Source organism: Bos indicus, chromosome 14, assembly GCF_029378745.1.
Source record: "Bos indicus isolate NIAB-ARS_2022 breed Sahiwal x Tharparkar chromosome 14, NIAB-ARS_B.indTharparkar_mat_pri_1.0, whole genome shotgun sequence".
In the NCBI taxonomy this organism is placed as follows: domain Eukaryota; kingdom Metazoa; phylum Chordata; class Mammalia; order Artiodactyla; family Bovidae; genus Bos; species Bos indicus.
Window position 1 is genome coordinate 45,939,760 of NC_091773.1, and position 21,691 is coordinate 45,961,450.

Genomic DNA, 21,691 nt, shown 5'->3' on the forward strand with positions numbered 1-21,691 from the left:
GAGGGATTGGGGGCAGGAGGAGAAGGGGACGACAGAGGATGAGATGGCTGGATGGCATCATTGACTCGATGGACGTGAGTCTGAGTGAACTCCGGGAGTTGGTGATGGACAGGGAGGCCTGGTGTGCTGCGATTCATGGGGTCGCAAAGAGTCAGACACGACTGAGCAACTGAACTGAACTGAACTGAGGGACTATACCCCACCAGGCTCTTCTTTCCATGGATTATCCAGGCAAGAATACTGGAGTGGGTTACCATTTCTTTCTCATGGAGATCTTCCCAACCCAGGGATCAAACCCATATCTTCTGCATCTTGTGCATTGGAAGGTGGATTCTTTATCATTGAGCCACATGGGAAAGCACCAGTTAAGGAGTGACTGCTTTGTTAATACATACACATATATGCGTGTGTGTACACACACACACACATACACGTATACTTCTGGACCTTGAAGAAGTTATGTTTAGTACTTGCTTTTAAATTACTTCCTTTTTTAAGTAGACTTTATTTTTTAGTGCAGTTGTAGGCACCATACACAACTAGCCAAAATTTCACACTATGAAGCACAGTAATTCATTAGGTTTTAGCAAAACTGAGCAGAAAGTACAAAGGACCCTCATAACCCCTCAACTCCATCCACGCATAGCTTCCCCTATTATCAACATCCCTTATCAGAGTGGTACATCTGTTACCAATGATGAACTTTTACTGACACATCATCATCACCAAAATTCATAGTTTACATTAGGGTTTGCTCTTAGTGCTGTATATTCTGTGGATTTGGGTAAATGTATAATGGTGTGTGGGCTTCTCAAGTGGCACTAATGGTAAAAAAACAAACAAACAAACAAAAAACTGCCTGCCAATGCAGGAGACATAAGAGACCTGGGTTTGATGTTTGATCCCTGGTTGGGAAGACCCCTGGAGGAGGGTATGGCAATCCACTCCAGTATTCTTACCTGGAGAATCCCATGGACAGAGGAGCTGGTAGGCTACAGTCATAGGGTCTATATCATTACAGCATCCTACAGAGTACTTTCTCTATCCTAAGATCCTCTGTAGGCAATTCTCTCATAAAATCACCCCATTCTTCAGTAAAGAATGTTATGTATATGGACACAAGCACACACACACCTCTTGATGTTCTGAGGTGGTGACTCTGAGGAGGCTGACGGTTGGGCAGCAAAGGAGAAGCAGAGCAACAGTTATTGAGGAATGGCTTTCTGGGATTTCACGTGTGAAGGTAGTACAGCAAGTAAGGACTTATTGCCAAGTGAGAAGTCTCGGGGAAGTGGCCTGGTGATAGGAAACTGCTTTCAAAGAGCCAACCCAAGAGAGTTCCCTCACCTGAGTTCATAAACAGCTCAAAAGAGCCAACCTCTTGAGTTATATTCTCTCTCTCTCTCTCAGGTAGCTATGGGTTTTCCAGTAGTCATGTACAGATGTGATATTTGGACCATAAAGAAGGCTGAGCACTGAAGAATTAATGCTTTTGAACTGTGGTACTGGAGAAGACTCTTGAGAGTACCTCAGACAGCAAGGAGGTCAAACCAGTTAATCCTAAAGGAAATTCACCCTGAACATTCAATGAAGCTCCAATACTATGGCCACCTGATGAGAAGAGCCGACTCATTGGAAAAGACCTTGATGCTGGGAAAGATTGAAGGCAGGAGGAGAAGGGGGCGACAGAGGATGAGATGGTTGGATAGCATCACCAACTCAATGGACATGAGTTTGAGCAAGCTCCAGGAGATACTGAAGGACAGGGCAGCCTGGCATGCTGCAGTCCATGGGGGTCACAAAGAGTTGGATGCGACTGAGTGAGCAACAACAATAGGAAGATTCACACTGCACATTAGCATATCAAACTCTTCAGGAAATTCTATCACTAAAGAAAACTACTTCTTTTAAGACTATACATTCCAAAAACTACTGATGTGTACTAATATCTGTGGTGCCCAGTATGAGGATTGCTACACAGCCAACTGAAGGGATTTCTTTAGCAACAGGTTTTCACAACCAAAAAGGATATCCTTGGAGCTTTATGTGGTTTCTGGACTCAAGATAGTTTGGAGAGGACAATGACTGGAGATGTTCTTTAGGGACGGCTACAATGTTTCAATCCCAGTTCTCATCTGGTGTAGACTGAAGATGGTGGCTAAGGATGAGAAGAGGAGTCAAGAGAGTAGTCACTGAGGACAAACTGACCAGACTTGATCACTAACTTCTGTAAGGATGAGGAATAGGCAGAAGGATTCATGTCACTACATAACTTTAGAGCAAGAAGGGATCTGTAAGATCATCCAGTTTGGCAGTTTTCAAACTTATATTTAACCTTAGAACCTTCAAACATCAGTTTCAAGGAGAAACCTCAAGGTTAGGACAGAAGAAATCAGAGGGCTGTGGGAGTGTTATATCCAACACTGGAGAAAGGAAGTGTGTGGGGGAGGAATTCCTGGGCTTCCCGTTCTGAATCTTGGCTGCGAATTTTCACGGCATTTTAGATCTGAGAGAAGTGCTTCAAGAAAGAGGCTTCACAATTCAAGTATCATTTCACCCACTCTCAAAATAGTGCAGGGAAAATAAATTTCAAAGGAGGGAATATTTCACATGAGTAGTTTTAGAAGCCTTGAATTGTAGGAAGACTCACAGTTTTCACTCCTGGCTCTATCACACCCTTCCATATGTTAACATCCAATAAATTTCTTTTTATTATTATTTTTTATTATTATGATTATTTGTATTGGCTGCACTGGATCTTCATTGCGGCATGTGAGATCTTAGCTTCCTGACCAGGGATTGAACCCAAGTCCCTGGCATTGGGAGCAGGGAGTCTTATTAATTGGACCATCAGGGAAGCACCCCAAATCAAGAAATTTCTGAACTTCTCTGTGCATACTTCTGTCTTCCCATCTGTAAAACTGGGATAATAATAACAGAGTAACATCCATTTCCCAGGATTATTGTGACAATGAAATGAGGTATTCCACTGAAAATGTTTAGCACAAAGCATGACATAAGGCAAGCAGTAACTTTAGTTCACTATGTAATAAGTATTATCTCACTACTTAGGATGCTTGCTATATGAAAAACACTATTGTAGGTACTGCAGAGATAAAGAAGAAAACAATACTATTTAAGTCTTGCATTTACTAAACTCTTATTTCAGGAATTTTACTTATGCTACCTCTTATGGTGATTTCATCAAGGCTGTATACTGTCACCCTGCTTATTTAACTTATATACAGAGTACATCACGAGAAACGCTGGCCTGAAAGAACCACAAGCTGGAATCAAGATTGCCGGGAGAAATATCAATAACCTCAGATATGTAGATGATACCACCCTTATGGCAGAAAGAGAAGAGGAACTAAAATGCCTCTTGATGAAAGTGAAAATGGAGAGTGAAAAAGTTGGCTTAAAGCTCAACATTCAGAAAACTAAGATCATGGCATCTGGTCCCATCACTTCATGACAAATACATGGGGAAACAGTGGAAACAGTGTTAGACTTTACTTTTTTGAGCTCCAAAATAACTGCAGATGGTGACTGCAGCCATGAAATTAAAAGACACTTACTCCTTGGAAGGAAAGTTATGACCAACCTAGATAGCATATTCAAAAGCAGAGACATTACTTTGCCAACAAAGGTCTGTCTAGTCAAGCCATGTATGGATGTGAGAGTTGGACTGTGGAAGAAAGCTGAGCGCCGAAGAATTGATGCTTTTGATTGTGGTGTTGGAGAAGACTCTTGAGAGTCCCTTGGACTGCAAGGAGATCCAACCAGTCCATTCTAAAGGAGATCAGCCCTGGGTGTTCTTTGGAAGGAATGATGCTAAAGCTGAAACTCCAATACTTTGGCCACCTCATGCGAAGAGTTGACTCATTGGAAAAGACTCTGATGCTGGGAAGGATTGGGGGCAGGAGGAGAAGGGGACAACAGAGGATGAGATGGCTGGATGGCATCACCGACTCGATGGAGCTGTCCCATGAAGAGGGCCATGTTGCAAGGTACAGAGGCATCCTATCTACAGCCAGCACAGATGTGCCAGGTGTGTGAGGAGCCATCACAGCAGTGGACCCTCCAGCCCCAGTCAAGCCTTCAGATGACTGCAGCCCTGACCAGCAACTTGACTACAAACTCATGAGAGACCCTGAGCTTGAATCACCTGGCTAAACTGTTCTCAGATTCTCTGAACCACAGAAACTGGGTGAGATAATTTTAAGTTTTAAGCCATAAACTTTGAGGTGAATCTGTTAGAGAGATAGACAACATACTCTCAAAAAGCCCTGAAAAGAAGATGTGGTACATATATACAACGGAATATTACTCAGCCACAAAAAGGAAAAAATTGGGGCCATGTTTAAAGACATGGATAGGCCTAGAGACTATCGTACAGAGTGAAGTCAGGAAGAGAAAAACAAACACTGTGTATTAATGCATATTGGTGGAATCTAGGGAAAATGGTAGAGATAATCTTATTTGCAAAGCAGAAACAGAGACATAGATGTAGAGAACAGATGTATGGACACCAAGGGGGTGAGGGGGAGATTGGGATTGACATGTATGTGTCATATATACACTATTGGTTTTGGTTTTTTCAGAAATGCATGCTCAGTCATGTCCAACTCTTTGCAACCCCATGGACTGTAGCCCGCCAGGTTCCTCTGTCCCTGGGATTTCTCAGGCAAGAATACCAGAGTGGGTTGCCATGTCCTCCTCCAGGGGATCTTCTAAACCCAGGGATTGAATTCATATCTCCTGTGTCTCCTGCATTGGCAGGTGGGTTTTTACCACTAGCACCATCTGGGAAGCCTGGTGGCTCAGATGGTAAAGAATCCACCTGCACTGAGGGAGACCTGGGTTTGATCCCTGGGTTAGGAAGACCCCCTGAAGGAGGGCCTGGCAACCCACTCTTGTATTCTTGCCTGGAGAATACCCATGGACTGAGGAGCCTGGCAGGCTACAGTCCATGCGGTTGCAAAGAGTTGGACATTATTGAGCAACTAAGCACAGCACGGAATAAAATAGATAACTAGTGAGAACCTAACATACAGCTCAGGGAACTCTACTCAACACTCTGTAGTGACCTAAAAGGGCATATAGCTACATACAGTGCATATATATATAATATATATTATATATTAATTATATATAATATACATATACATATAGCTGATTAACTTTTCTGTACAATAGAAACTAACACAACATTGTAAAACAATTATACTCTAATAAAAGTTAATTCTTAAAAAGTAAAACAAAATAAAAATAAATTTAAAAAATTAAGTCCTGAAAGAGATATGTGGTTATCCATTTCATTGATAAGAAAACCAAGGTGGAGATGTTAATTACTAATACTTTTTTCAGGTCACTCAGCTGGTTGTGGGGACAGGCAGATTTCAACTAAGATCTACATGTTTCCAGGGTCCTATTCCAAAGACAGAATCAATGAAATATCCAGCACACAAAAGGAAGTACTGTAGGGGAACATGCCCTTAGGGAGACATTGTACCTGCCTTCGCTTTTTGCCTATGACCAGCCCAGAGGATAAGAGTGAAGGACACCCAAGGGTCCATAGAAGGCCTATAAGAAGAAGGTAGAGATTGCCTTAACAAATACAGTCTGTGTCAGTTAAAACACCTAATAGATACTGCCTCATTCACATTTGAAACTGAGGGGCAAATATTAGCAGATAGTTTTCCCCACCGCCATGAAATTCACATTTCTAGCTTTGGGGATTCGTGACTGAAACTAGACCTCACAGAAATACCTTTCAGTGCTTCCCTGGTGGCTCAGTGATAAAGAATCCACCTGGCATTGCAGTAGACACGGGTTAGATCCCTGGTTCAGGAAGATTCCCACATGCCATGGAGCAACAAGGCCCATGTGGCACAACTACTGAGCCTGAGCTTGAGAGCCTGGGAGCCGCAACTACTGACCCCAGACCCCACAACGACTGAAGACCGCGTGCCCTAGAACCTGTTCTCTGCAACAAAAAGAAGCCTGCACACCACTAGAGAGTAGCCTCTGCTTGCCACAACTAGAGAAAAGCCCACATGCAGCAATGAAGACCCAGCACAGCCAAAAATAATAAACAAAATAATAAATTGGGGCTTCCCAGATGGTGCTAGTGGTAAAGAACCTGCCTACCAACCTGCCTACCAATGCAGGAGACATAAGAGATATGGGTTCGATCCCTGGGTCAGGAAGATCCCCTGGAAGAGGGCATGGCAACCCACTCCAGTATTCTTGCCAGGAGAATCCCATGGAAAGAGGAGCCTGGCAGACTACAGTCCATGGAGTTGCAAAGAGTCAGACATGAATGAAGCGACTTAGCATGCAAAATAAGAAATAAATAAAAACTCATTAAAAAAAAAAAAGAAATACCTTTCAAAAGCCAAATTCTTCCCCAACAGTTACCGCGGGCTGGAAAAATGAGCAGAAGACGGAGCCCGGATCTGCACTATGCTAATGCTGGCCTTATCTCACAAGGCACATCTTGCCTGCTTCATTCTCTCCCTCCCAGGTGCGATCTAAATCATCTCCTATGTCCCATTTTTCTTTAAGTTCTCTGAGTTTGGCAGACACGAGGATTGAGCCCTAGATCATACCTTCAGGTTTATGAGGACAGTAATCTGTCATCAGCACCTGCAGTGCCTTTTATCGGCCTCCAACTGCATGAATTCCTCCGACTCTTAGTCTCTGACAACGGATAGACTTTTCTCATCTCTAACCACTAAGGCTCAACCCCACTCTTTGCTTTTGCGACAACATACTACTCTGCTGTATTTTCTGCCTCTGGGAAAATACGAAAGGCATACAACTTAAAAAGAAAAGGCTTCAGAGGTTTAGTCTGTGTTACTTGCCCACCATTCAAGAACAGAGACACATGGAGGCGGCTCCTTTGGGTCCACACCTGATGTCAATGTACCCAGTTCCAAGTTTTGACCTTGGGTCTGAACTCCACACAACTGCATATGGTGGAAATACAGTATGTGAAAAATTAGAAAGGTGAGCTTGCATAGTGGTTAAGCACATGGTCTGCAAAGTCAGAATGCTAGAGTGTTTTTAAAGCACTTAAAAGAATTTCTGGCAAATCATAACCACTCCATTAGTGTTTGTTTCATGTAGGAAGGTTAAATCTATTGAACCAAACTCCCATTTCTTTGGAGAACGGCCTCTCTTCTAAGATAGAGCTTTAATTCTCTCATTTAATCCCCACAAAACCAAATAGTATATTAAGATATTAGAGTTCAGAACCCTCTATCCATCACCCCATTCAGAACTAGGGATTTGATTGTTATTTTAGAGAAAGAATATTTTAAATTTACAGACATTTGCTTAATAGTCTTTATGTTTTCCAATTTTGCTGAGCTAGGAAATTATTCTGCAGGATTATATATATATATATATATGTACAATTTCAATATGTTTCCTATATTTCAAAAGCAATGTAAGGCATTTTCAAGGGCAAAGTTGCCTGTTTTTTTTATATTTACTCTCCACTTTAACTTGAGATTCTAACCCCATCTAAACTGATGCCCTCTTTGTCATATTTAGTTGAACATTATACATGGCTTCTCTGGTAAATTAACTTTCCATGCCTGAAATGCTATATTCAACTGTGGGATCTTTCCTTCTTAGCTCTGTGCATATAGCCATAGGGGTCCTGGGGTCATTGTTTTCCAGAACTGGCTGAAGATAGAACTGTGGAGTCAGCAATGCTAAGTCACTACAGTCGTGTCCGACTCTGTGCAACGCCATAGATGGAAGCCCACCAGGCTCCCCCGTCCCTGGGATTCTCCAGGCAAGAACACTGGAGTGGGTTGCCATTTCCTTCTCCAATGCATGAAAGTGAAAAGTGAAAGTGAAGTCGCTCAGTCATGTCCGACTCTTCTCGACCCCGTGGACTGCAGCCTACCAGGCTCCTCTGCCCATGGGATTTTCCAGGCAAGAGTACTGGAGTGGGGTGCCATTGCCTTCTCCGGAGTCAGCAATAGGTCTTTGGTAATAATCATTTCCACAAATGTATTGAACACTGTTCAAAGCTTTGCTACATTTTCTCACTTTCCTCCTAGTGCAGCTCATGCCAGATTCAGGAGCCAGCCCCGATGACCCCTCCCATCTTTTTTCACACCCATAGAAAATGAAGATTCATTATGATGACTCTGGGCTGTAAGTACAGGGCTTTATTAACTCCACTATTCCATGAGGCAAATAGGACTAGATTCCTTAGAATTATATCCTTATTACTCAATAAATTGGTTAAACCTGCTGCTTTTACCACCCAATTGAGATTGGGTCCCACTTCCCACTCCTTCTTAAGAACAATGGCTAGGGACTTCCTTGGTGGTCCAGTGGTTGGGAATCCACCTGCCAACACAGGGAACATTGGTTTGATCCCTGGTCCAGGAACTAAGATACAACGTGCTGAGGGGCAATTAAGTCCATGCACCCCAACTACTGAAGTCTGCATGACCTAGAGCCCATGTTCTACAACAAGAGGAGCCACCGCAACGAGAAGCCTGCACATCACTAGAGAGTAGCCTCGCGTGGTTACCACAACTGCAGAGAGCCCCTGTGCAGCAACGAAGGCTCAGCACAGCGATAAATAAAAGTAATTAATTAAAAAAAATAAGAACAATGGCTAAATTTACCTCTTTGCAAAGTCTGGGTTCTAATGTCTTCTTTGGTGGTGGTTCTCAAACTTTAGCACAAATTAAAATCTCCTGGCATACTTGTGACACCACAGACTGCTGGGTCCTGGTAGGTCTGAACTGAAACCCAAGAATCTTAATTAACCAGCTCCCAGGATAATGCTCATGCCCTGCATCCAGGACTGAGACCTTGAGAACAGCTGCTCTAGTTTATGAAAAATGGTACAAGAAGTTTCAGTCTGCTGGGGGTTGAATTGTGTCCCTGAAATAGATGTGTTGGATTCCTAACCCCAGGTCCCTGTGCATGTGATCTTACTTGAAAAATGGAGTCTTTGTAGATGTAATCAAATTAAGCTGAACTCATACTGGATTAGTGAGTGAGTAAAAGTCGGTCAGCCATGCCTGACTCTTTGCAACCCCATGGACCATAGCCCATCAGGCTTCTCTATCCATGGGATTCTTCAGGCAAGAATACTGGAGCAGGTTGCCATTTCCTTCTCCAAATACTGGATTAGGGTGAGCCCTAAATCCAATGACTGGTGTCCTCATAGGAGAGATTTAGAGACACAAGACAGATTCATGAGGAAGATGACCACCGAGTGATAACGGAGATCTGTCTCCATGCAGTGCTGAAGCAACAAGCCAAGAACTTCAGAGACTGCTAGCAACCTAGACAAGGAGCTAGGAAGAGGCAAGAGATGATGCATGTCTGGAGCCTTCAAAGGAAGTACGGCCCTGCCAACACCTGGACTTACTTCAGAACTCTAGCCTCCAGGACCAAGAGTAAATTTTAAGCCACCCAGCTTACAGAACTTGCCCATGGCAGCCATAGGAGGTGGATACACAGTCATGGTAGAGATTGAGGATTTAGCCCAAGCCTTCATCCTTCCCTAAGCTCACATCCACCCCATGGCTTCCTCATATATTTCCTCTAAAGATATTGGCCATGTGACTCGCTTTGGCAAATAACACCATGGAAGACAGGGAAGTGCTCCAGTGCTAAGCCGGATCTTAACATCTTGCATGCTTTCTTTCACCCTCTTGCTCCTCTGCCATTACTATGAGAGTGGCTTCCCCTTTCAGCCTGGCGAAGGGCTCCTTCAGTCTCCCCACAAATCTGCAGTTAGGAGCACAGCGGCGCTAACTTCTCTGACTTAAAGCTAAGCCAGAAAATCAAGCCAAGCTGAGTCTAGAGCAACAGAAATCTTCCCCACCCCATTCCTGTCCAGAGCCTTGGTCTGGACCTATGCTGTGAATACTTGTTTGGCCACGGTGTGATCTGGGCAAACACTTTCACTTTTCTGCCTTAACTGTGAAATGAGGGGGCTTAGATTAGCTTGTCTCTAAGTTATTACTTTGTTTTTTTAAATTGGAGTATAATTGCTTTACAATGTGGTATTAGTTTCTGCTGTACAATGAAGTGAATCAGCTATATGTAAACATACATCTCTCCCTTTTGAGCCTCCCTCCCAACCCCACCCTATCCCACCCCTCTGGGTCATCACAGAGCACTGAGCCGAGCTTCAAGAGCTTTAGAGCAGGTTCCCACCAGCTCTCTGTTTTAAACATGGTGTGTATATGTGTCAGTGCTACCCTACCATTTTGTCCCACCCTCCCCTACCCCCACTGTGTCCACAAATCCATCCTCTGTATCTGCGTCTCTATTCCTGCCCTGCAAATAGGTTCATCTGTACTATTTTTATGGAGTCCACATACTTGCATTAATACAAAATATGCATTTTTGAATTGATGAAAATGTCTACTTCTAAGAGTATAGAAATTAAAACAAACAAAAATGAAGTATGAACTTGCAGTTTCATGGGGGAAAATGGAGACCTAATCATCATTAGGTAGCTTATTCACAAACTCCTTCAGTCAGGCATTATTTATAAATGCATAATACATGTATCAAATATTTATTATGTGCCAGAGTGCTGGTAGCTGGAACATCAAAGGTGAGCAGAACTAGAGTCCATTTCTGTCCCCGTGGAACCAGTGGAGACACTGATATTACTTAAATGAAGCGGAGGGCGTGGAGAGGAAGCCAGCACTCAAGAAGGTACAACAGGACTCAGTGATGTTCTGCTATATTTAAAACGGATAACCAGCAAGGTCCTACTGTACAGCACAGGGAACTCTGCTCAATGTTATGTGGCAGCCTGGATGAGAGGGGACTCTGAGGGAGAATAGATACATGTACAAGGATGGCTGAGTCCCTTTGGTGTCCACCTGAAACTATCACAAGATTGCTAATCATCTATGCTGCTGCTGCTGCTGCTAAGTCGCTTCAGTCGTGTCTGACTCTGTGCGACCCCAGAGACGGCAGCCTACCAGGCTCCCTCGTCCCTGGGATTCTCCAGGCAAGAACACTGGAATGGGTTGCCATTTCCTTCTCCAGTGCATGAAAGTGAAATGTGAAAGGGAAGTTGCCCAGTCATGTCCGACTCTTAGTGACCCCATGGACTGCAGCCCACCAGGATCCTCCGTCCACGGGATTCCCAGGCAAGAGTACTGGAGTGGGGTGCCACTGCCTTCTCCGCTAATCATCTATACTCCAATATAAAATAAAAAGTTAAAAAAAAAAAAGATTCAGCGATGGGTTAACAAAGCAGTTAACAGAGGAGGATGCCAAGTCCCCTGTTTACTTCTTACCCAGACATTTTGGTCTCTATCTCTTTAACAGATTGTGCAATAGAAGCTACAGATTAGAATCTCCTAGAGTACTTGAAAAAAAGAAAAACAGCACTGGGTATGGGAGTCCTACCTCCAGAGATTTTGATGAACTTTGTTAGCATTGGTATTATTATCATTTTTTCAGTCTGTCTCTACTCACAAAAATGGGACGATAACTGCCTGCTTTAACAGGATGTGCCCTGTGTTTGCTTCTACTGCTGCATAACAAACTAAACACATATAACGCAAAATAGGTAAATTGAGCAGCTTAAAACAGGCTGGTTTATTAACCCACAGTTCTACAGTGCAGACGGTTGAGTGGACACACCTGTGTTCTCTGCTCAGGTTTTACAAGACCTAAATCAAGGTGTCTGGTGGTTTGGAAGCTTATTGGAAGTCTCTGGGAAAGAGTCCATTTCCAGACTCACCCAGGTTGTTGGCAGAATCCAGTTTCTTATGACTCCAGGGCTGAGGTCCATGTGCCCTTGCTGGCTGCCTGCTGGGGCCCTCTTTACCTTCAAATAAGTAACCCGAGTGTTGAGTACTTTTCATGCCTAGAGTCACTGTGAGTTCCTCTCCTGCCCTTCTCTTTTGCTTCCAGCTGGAGAAAACCCCTTAATTAGACTAGGCCTACCTGCATAATCTTCCCTTTTTGAGGTCAACTGGGCCTCCTGCATGCGTGCTTGCATGCTCAGCCATGTCCAACTCTTTGAGACCCATGAACTACAACCCACCAGGCTCCTCTGTCCATGGGATTCTCCAGGCAAGAATACAGGAGTGGGTTGCCATGCCCTCTTCCAGGGGATCTTCCCAACCCAGGGATCAAATCTGCATCGCCTATACTGGCAGGCAGGTTTTTTATCACGAGCCACCTTGGAAGCCCCTACTGTGCCTCCTCACAATGACAGGAGGACTGTCATCACATTCTCAGGTTCAGGGATTATAGCACAGACTCTTGAGGGCCACTTCTAGAAATCCAGTCTCTCGTATACCACAAGTCCAGACAGGTACCTGGCACACAGTAGGTCCTCAAACCATACTTGCTAAATGGAATGGAACTACCACTTTGCTGTGGCAAAGGATGAGAAGGCATAGAGTGGCTGATAAACAGATCATTTATCAATTAGTTAAATCTAAGCATATTATTCTTTTAAAGACTTTTAGAGTAGAAAACACACATTCTGTGGAAGAGTTCTACAAATCATACATATACAGCTCTATACATTTTCACAAACATTATATGCATGTAATCAGCACACACCTAAACAATCAGAATATCCCTAGTACCCTAGAGGCCCTCATGGACATGGTCCTAATGCCATAGATTAGTTTTGTCTATTTTTTGAACTTTGTATAAATGGAATCACACAATATGTACTTCTGATTGTCTGGCTTTTTTGGTTCAACATTCTGTGCGTTGTGATAAGTAGCCTCTAAGATGACCTCCAATGATCCCCTTCACCTGGAATTCATGATCTTGACTAACCCTCTCCCCTTGAATAACCTGCATCTAACTAATAAAATGGGGCTTCCCAGGTGGCGTGAGTGAAGAACCTGCCTGCTAATGCAAGAGATGTAAGAGAAATGGATTTGATCCCTGGGTCAGGAAGATTTCCCTGGAGGAGGAACTGGCAAGCCACTCCAGTATTCTTGCCTGGAAAATCCCAAGGACTGAGGAGCCTGGCGGGCTACAGTCCACAGGGTCGAAAAGAGTCAGACATGATTGAGCAACTGAGCACACATGCGCACACACACACTATACTGGATACCATATAAATTAATTTATCCAACCTATTGATGAACATTTGGGTGCTTCCAGTCTGTAGTTATTACAAAAATAATGAACATGGCCATGAATAGTCCTATATGTCTTAACAGTCCTATAGCCAAGAACAGTCCTATATGTCTTTCGGAAAAAGATGTGTATGCACATCAGTCTGGTACACACCTAGGAGTGGATCTGCTGGGTCACTGGATAAGGATATATTCAGCTTAATACGCCAAATGGTTTTTCCCAAGTGGTTGTATCAATTCACATAATGCCAGTAGTACATATGAGTCCTTACTGCTTCACAGTTGTGCCAAGAGTTGGTATTTTCTTTTTTTGGAGGACCATTCTAGTGGGAACTGTTTTTGTTCCCCAAGGTTCTCAGGTAATATTAATATTCAGCCAAAACTGAAAATCCCTGCTTAACTACTGCTTCCTCTTTATTAGGCTAAACCACATGAAACTGCTGTATTTGTGGGATTTAAAAATGTAAATACTGGCTATTTCTTGTGGCTAAACTAATGATTTCTTCACATCTTATTTACATTTATGCTAAAAATGAAACTCAAACTGAAATGCACATCAGTGGGGAAATATCTTAACAACTGGAGCTGAAATGAAATTTTTAAATTAAAAATGGATTTCAGTGACTTTTACATTTTAATACTAACCAGATCCTTAAAAGCTTGAAAACAGACCAATGATGTGCACCCTCGCTGCCGGTCAGAATCTCCTGTGGATTTTTAAAACTTAAGTGTCCCTGCCCCAACCCTCAGGAACCCTACCTCTGTGAGATTAAGGTCAGGCTAAGAATGTGTGTTTGTAAAAGGCGAATGTACAGACAAGGCTAAGAACTGTTGATACTACCTGTCCCATGGATTTCTTTACCATTCATTCAATCTAAGGAAAGACTGAACAGTTTGCTGATTTCATATACTTGGAAGAGAAGCACTTGTGTGTTAGTTCCTTTTGGACTTTAGAATGCTGATCTGTATGTCAGGTTGGAAAAATTATTTTGGCCTGAACAGGACTCTCTCTACTGTATCAAGGATCGAAGGCTTAGATTTGACTTGAATACAGCTCTATGAACTCAGAGTTAAAAAGTATCACCAAGAGCATTTACTGGTTACACACAGGTATTTTTAAAAGTGCCCAGACACAACCATGTTACCCAATAGGAGGACTAAGCATATACTCAGTGACCACAAAACCAGGTGTGCACGCACACACCCAGAAACAAAAATGCTCATTTAAAAAAAATTATAACCAAGTGGGACAAAGACAATCTAAGTAGTCATCATGACAGGAAGAATCGGATCCTTGTATTTCCTTAAAGTTATTTTCCAGAGTAATTAAAAATTAAATATAGGACTGGGGCAGATCATCTAGGGGCTGGGAGGAAGCAGTGCCATATGCAATTCTGAGCTCAAGGCCTTTTCTTTTATTTCAAACTTTATTTATTTATTTATTTATTAAATTTTGTATTGGGGTATAGCCAATTAACAATGAGCCTTTAAAAATCTTACTACAGTCCTGAGTCAGATTGGTTCCCAATGCCATTCCCTTACCTCTGCCAGTGATAAATGCATCTGTATTTTCACATGAAGGGGAAAGAAAAAAAGTCTGGAGACTTCATTTTTATCAGTATTTACCAACTCTGGAATTCTACTGCCTCCCGCGATTCTTTTTCCTGTCCGCTTATAGCACTCCAGCACCTGGAGTCGGGACACACGTGCGTAAGTTGAAAGAACGCACTGCTGCTGCTAAGTCACTTCAGTCGTGTCGGACTCTTTGTGACCCCATAGACGGCAGCCCACCAGGCTACCCCGTCCCTGGGATTCTCCAGGCAAGAACACTGGAGTGGGTTGCCATTTCCTTCTCCAATGCATGAAAGTGAAAAGTGAAAGGGAAGTCGGTCAGTCGTGTCCGACTCTTCGCGACCCCATGGACTGCAGCCCACCAGGCTCCTCCGTCCATGGGATTTTCCAGGCAAGAGTACTGGAGTGGGGTGCCATCGCCTTCTCCGAATGAACGCACTAGATAGTTTTAATTACTAGTCTCTATCAACAGACCGCCAAGAGGCTCCCTGGCCAGCCAAGCTGAAAGCCTCCACTCTTGGAATCCAAGTAGTTTCCAACATCTGACATGCTCAGGTTTAGAATCCTGGTTCCTAGATTTTGTTCCTAATAACCCCTTGGGGAGATGCCTGCTCAGAATTCTCAAGACATCTCCCATCCCTACGCTGCTTAGCCACCTGAACCACCTGGAGGATCAGAACACAGTCCTATCACCCAGCAAGACTCTCCCTAACCCACCTCCCAGGTCTTAGAGGAACAAGTTTCAACCGCACCCAGCACAGCGGCTCTCTGGCCCAGGCGGAAAAAGACACCTGGCCGGTGACTCTGATAACCTCACTAATTAGGTGGCCAAGGGGATCAGCGACAAACCCAGAAGGTCACACCTCAAACCCCTCCGCCTCCTGCCTCCCTCAAGAGCCCTGCCAGGTGCTTACCCTCTTCTAATCGACAGGGACGATCTCAATCACGGGTCTCTACTCCTGGCGCGGAACGAAACCCCGCGCGCGACATCTTGGGAAATGTAGTCCCCGCCTTCCCAGGGTCCCCGGGTCCACCCATGAGACCCCCTCACCCAGAGGGATTTCTCTGCCTAGGTCCGATGAAACCGGAGCTGCCATCCCCCTGTGGGGTTGGGGCCTCCCCCCACGGAGGGCCCGGGGTGCTCTCCCTGGTCTGTGGGAAGAGAGGAAACTACAGTCCCCAGGCTGCTCTGCGCCGAGCCAGGAGCCGGCAGCCTCGCTTTGCGTGACCGCGGCAGGTTGGTCCTGGAGCAGATGAGCGCAGAATATTTAGGCGAAAACGCGAGGAGGGGGTGGGATCGCGGGGCAGGAGGAGTATCTCCGCCAAGAAAATTATGCATGCGTTAGGGAAGCTCTGAGAGAATGGCTGTGGAAGGTAAGGGACGCTTGGGCATTTTAAGCTCCCTCTTAACGCGCGCACCCCAATACACACATCCCCGCTGAAGCTTGGGGAACCTGGGGAGGAAAGGAAAGAGGGTGGTGGCGAGCGGGCCCTTTCCTCTTAACACCTCTTCTTGGCACTCACCTGAGCCATGGAAGGCCAGTGGGCGCTTTATTCAGTTGTTTTAGAAAGACAAGTAGATTGCGCAGGACTCCAGCGTCGGAGGCAAAGAGTGTCCCTAATGCGAAACGACGTGCTGGAAATGGGGGGAAAGCCCGAGAGGTCGCCTTGAGATTTCAGCCCCTAGGTGCCCTTTTTGATGCTCCCCACCTCCTGCCCCATACACCGGAGCCAGTTCCTTGGCCCCAGGGTTGGTAGATGCTAGCTTTGCCCACCCCCGCTCCCCCCGCCCGCACGTGGGAAAGGACCCTCAACCAGATGCGTCATGGGGAAGCATGGACTGCTATTGGGTCGAGGGCCCCACGTCGTGTGTACTCAGAAGCGACAGCAGTGGATGTACCCAGAGAGTGGAGGTGTCCCTACACCTGCCTCTGTTCATACAACCCTCCCGAGGCTGGCAGAGTTTACAGAAACAATCAGTCAGGGATGACGGCAATCAACCTCTTCGATTGGGGTGAATCCTCTTCTTTGAAGCCCACCTTCTTTCCTCATATAATTTTGGCCTTTGGCTTTACAGTGCGGGCTCTATGATCCTGCTTCCTTTGAACTTTCCGGTTGAAAGCCCGGGATGGGCGGTTTGTATGGAATCCCAAGTTTTCGTTCAGATTCTCTCACCTTGGAAGACTGGCTTTTTTGCTGAGGGTGCTTTCTGGGTAAAATGTGTGGGCCAGACGGGTTTATGATGTCGCACTATAGCCAAACTGTTCCTGAATGATAAAGTGAAATGAGCATGAGACTAAAGGGGAGCATCCGATCATCTCCAGAATTATGGTTCCTGAGCTTGGCTCAGGTCGTGGAGGAAATGGGTGTTGGAAAGAGGGCATGCTTGCCAGCTGTGGCAGGCTCCTTGCCAAGGGGAAATGAGCCTGCTCCTTGGAGGCCGGAGGCAAGAAGAAACCATGAGGGCTTACTGGCTTCCTTCTCCCCTCCGTACCCCAGGTGAGAGCAACTGAGCTACTCCGACTCTTGTTAGATTACTCTTGTTAATTACTTAGCAACTTGAAGAAGCAACACCCCAGCTCCTGTAATCAACATCCATTAACTTGGAAGACTTGCTTTTGGGCTGTCTGAGGTTTGAAGATTTCCCCAGCTGGGCACTTCTATCTACCTATCTACCTACCTTTAATGTATATATTTGGCTTTTAAATTATTTGTAAAATTATAAGTTTATACACACACACACACACATATATACACACATGATCTTCTGGAGAAGGAAATGACAACCCACTCCATCCAGTATTCTTGCCTGGGAAAATCCCATGGACAGAGGAGCCTGGTGTCCTACAGTCCATGGGGTCACAAAGAGTTGCACAACTTAGCTTCTAAATAACAACAAATCATATTTGTGACTTTGAAAAAATAACCAGCTTTCTTTTCCATGCAAATTAATAGTAGAGTGAGAATCTGTCTTTTTGCATTGTTACAGTTGATGGTAACTGAGACAAGACTTTAGATGAAAAGAAAAAAAAACAAACAAAAAAACACCAAGATAAAGTTCACTGAGCTAAGGCCAAGGGCAAGCTGACCTACTGGCACCCTCTCTGCTCACCCCTCAGATGACATGATATCTTCTCTTCCCCACTCTTCTGTGTCCTCAAGTGAAGGGCACTCCCACTGGTTGCCAGTGTACTTGAAAACAATTTCCTGCTTGCTGGAAGAAGTATAGAATTAGTCATATTTCTTGTCTGATGGGTTATTATACCAGTGAAGCCAGACCTTACAAAAACAAAGGCTTTGAAAGGAAGTATGCCTGGACTGTGGAGAGCTTATTTTATTTTCTAGTGGCTTGTTTGGTTAAAGTGGCTGTCTAATAAACAGGAGATCCTGAGCTGGAATCACAATGAGCTTCAACTTGAAGAATAAAGGGAACGTTTTAAACTTTGGCTGCAAATATTCCTGTCTCTGGTCTTTACAAAGGCGGGCTTCTCGGTTTGAACTTGGCCCTTCCTGGCTACTCTCACTTGGCCTTTCAAGGCGAAGGGTAAACTCCTCTGGGAACTTGCCTTAGCCCTCCTTTCCCTCTGACTTCTGAGTGGCCCGCCCAGTCTGTGGGAAGTGCCTCTAGCATTCTGTTCCCTTAGTACCTGTGCTCCATCCATCCTAACACTTGCCTTAGTTCATGCCTCTCTCTGGACTCTAGTGAAACTGCAACCCCTTAGGAGTGGACACCATGTGTTTTTGACATTTTATACTCCCAGTCTGTAGTATACTACCTGACCCGTGATAGGTATTCAACAAATGCTCATGAAATCCATGGGAAATAAATTTGTGGAGCTTTTGTAACTGACTCGCTAAGGGTGCATGGGACTTTCTTAGGATTTCTGAGAGGTTTGAAGGTAGGGAGGCTTTTAAAGGAAGTGCACTGTCTCTTGGAGAAGGCAATGGCACCCCACTCCAGTACTCTTGCCTGGAAAATCCGATGGATGGAGGAGCCTTGTAGGCTGCAGTCCATGGGGTCGCGAAGAGTTGGACACAACTGAGCGACTTGACTTTCATGCATTGGAGAAGGAAATGGCAATCCACTCCAGTGTTCTTGCCTGGAGAATCCCAGGGATGGGGAGCCTGGTTGGCTGCCATCTATGGGGTCGCACAGAGTTGGATATGACTGAAGTGACTTAGCAGCAGCAGTAGTCCCCTCTCTTTAGTCTTCTGATGCTCAAAGGCTCTTCTAGAGCAGTGGTTTTCATCTGAGAGGGATATTTCTGCCTAGGGCATGTTTGAGATAATGCAGGGTCTGGCTTGATATTTTGTGCCCATGGGTCAGCAATGCTAAATGTCCTGCCATGCATGGCCTTTTTATACAAAATTCCCAACCCAAGACCAGGGAACAACCAGTTTCCCCAAGCTCACTGAGAAACACTGAGAATAAGGAATTTCACCAGTGGGAATGGTATAGGAAATATAATACATGTTACTTAACATCTGAGATTTAGTTTCTGCATCTGGAAAAAGTAGGCACACTACTGTTTAGGTCCTACTAAAGTTGTGAGTATTAAATAAAAGAAAAGGGCTTATTAAGGGTACTCAGAAGGTGGATTCTCCGTAAACTGTTATTTGTACTACCATCCTTCTTTCAAAAAGCAGTACTGTTTGGAACCTGTTTGCTACCCTGAATGTTTACTTATTCATGTCAGTTTTTGTAATTAGTAACAAATTAGAAGGTTTTTTTTCCTTGCAGTGTGTAACCTGTTTTCTTAAGTAAGCTTGAACTTGTAAAAGTGTTAAGAGCAAGTAAGTGGCTCATTCATTTTGCTGAACCTGTAGCTTTGAGTTTACATTAAAAAGAGATGCCGTCTGTGTATTTTATGGCTATCCTGAGTTAGGTTTTCTTTAAATTAATTACAACATCTTAGGTGTAGTCCCTAACCTGGTTATGATCCAAGTCTTATACTTGTGGGCAGCTTAAAGCTGTGCTTTCCAGCCACAGAATGTGTTATGGTCTGCATTCGGATTGAGATTGTATTGGCATCCATTTTCTTCTTAAAAACATGTTGTAAGAAATTACTCCATTAAGCTGGAGAACTAGGACCTCTAGAAAGGACATAGCCTGCAGAAACCAAGAGTAATCCATTCTCCATGGAGACTGTGGAGACAGTTGTATCCATTGAGACACTTTTCTAACACGAGTTGTAGGCAGAGGGAAAAAGTAGATTCATCTGGCATAGTGTTGTATCCACCTCTGTAATCCAAGATTGGTACCTGGCACTTTGGCAGACCTTAGTAACTTTTTCTTGAGTGAAGTATTAGGTTAGCCCCCAAATTCATTCAGGTTTTTCCATACAGTGCTATGGAAAAAAGTGAATGCACTTTTTGGCCAACCCAATATAAATGCTTCAGAGCAAAAGAAAACTTTTCCTACCTTGGTCCCCATTTCCTCTCTCTGCGTCATCCTCAGCTGTATAAGAAAAATGGAATGGAGAAATACTATATATAGTGTTTCTATTCCAGATCTAATAGAATAATAGTTCCTCTTCCATGGCAGAAAGATGAGTCCCAATATTTACCACCCTTCCACAAAGATTTCCAATAGAAGGCTGTGTGCTGTAAATGACATTGGGCTAGGGGATCTACATTTCCCATCTAAAATGAATAAGCTAACTTATCAGATAGCCTCTGATTAGTCATTCAGTGCTCACATTCTATAGTTTTTCTCCTGTGAAAGAGTAACAAAACTGCCCATCACCAAAATATTGTAAGGATAAGTAATCCTAACAGTGGCTGGGGAAAGAGGAGGAAACAAGATAGTTGGAACCTCATGGCAAAGAGAAGCAGTCACGAAAAGTGACTGTACCTTGCTGGCCCAGAACTGAGTCACAATCACAATGCAAGATAAAGACATTGTCTTGATTAGAAGGGTACAGGAGTTATTTTTTTCTAACTTTGGGCTGGATGGTAACGTGGATTTGCTAATACTGCACCCCAGCAGTGAGTTTACCCCTTACAGAAGTGCCCGTCTCTGTAACATTGGCAGCCTGGACTGCAGAGAGGAGATGGGCTTCTGCAGCAAGTACCTGGGACCCAGAGAGAGACAGGCCCCAACTACGGATGCCTTGCTCCCTTTCACAGGCTTGCTTGTGTCTACTTGTCTTCTCCTCACCAGAGGAGAGCCCGTCGAGAGTGGAGAGAGACCAGCAGTGCTCTCCTCTTGGATTGCCTCCCAGAGCACAGGAATCGAGGAGGAAGATGGCTATCTGGGTGCTAGCCCACCTCCAGTTTTTCTAGCTGCGTTTCCATGTGGCGAACATGGTTTTTGTGTGCTTCTCTTTGGTGGAGCTTTTTGCCTGACCCGTGATAGACTCTCCGTGAGGTTGGGTGAACGAATGAGTCAGTGGATGAGTGGCAGACTGAATGAATGGGTAAGCTTATGGGTGCATCTGCTTTCTGCAGTAGGCCCCATGTTCTCCCCAAGGAGAACCCTTAGCTGCGTTCATCTGCAGAAGTGGACGTTGTAAAGGCAGTGCAACCGTCAACCTGCTTCTGCTGTGACTCTGCGTAGCATCTGGTGTCAGTGTTCAGCTACTTGCTACTCAAGTCTCCTGCATTTCACTTTTCACCAAGGGTCTTTTTTTTTTTTTTTTTTCCGTCTTTTCTTAATATTTATTTTGTTCTGTATCCCACAAGATAAGACTTTCCTGCAGCAGCAGCTTAAACAATCGCTCTGTTTTAGGACTTGAGAGTGATGAATGGGAGCCCATCATGGAAAGCTCCTGTTGAGTGACTGTACATGAGGGAGAGGTGGGAGCCCTAGGCTGACTTCCTGCCACTCCCAGCTCTTCTCCTGATCTCTAACTGGTTGGACAGAACTTCAGTCTAATCCTGCCCTTACCTGGCCCCGCCCTTGCTAATTCCTTTTGGGCCACCCTTCTTTCTCTTCTGTCTCGCGGTGAAGACATGTGGAATATGTGATAACATGTAGCCAGTGAAGCTGC

The 21,691-nt window shown here is 44.5% G+C and overlaps 1 protein-coding gene and 1 long non-coding RNA gene across 3 annotated transcripts in view; one reads left to right on the forward strand and one right to left on the reverse strand.

Annotated features, from left to right (window-relative positions):
* The window catches only part of LOC139186942 (uncharacterized), a 432,806-nt gene extending 416,986 nt beyond the window's left edge, over nt 1-15,820 (reverse strand). For both annotated transcript variants that reach the window (XR_011570629.1, XR_011570630.1), the window contains exon 1: nt 15,614-15,820. This is a non-coding gene — a long non-coding RNA (uncharacterized lncRNA). The remainder of the gene's footprint in view (nt 1-15,613) is intronic.
* Nucleotides 15,821-15,914: 94 nt separating this feature from the next.
* The window catches only part of SAMD12 (sterile alpha motif domain containing 12), a 448,904-nt gene continuing 443,127 nt past the window's right edge, over nt 15,915-21,691 (forward strand). The window contains exon 1 of the mRNA XM_070802753.1: nt 15,915-16,073. Coding sequence (XP_070658854.1) covers nt 16,061-16,073 — 13 coding nt within the window. The 5' untranslated portion in view covers nt 15,915-16,060. The remainder of the gene's footprint in view (nt 16,074-21,691) is intronic.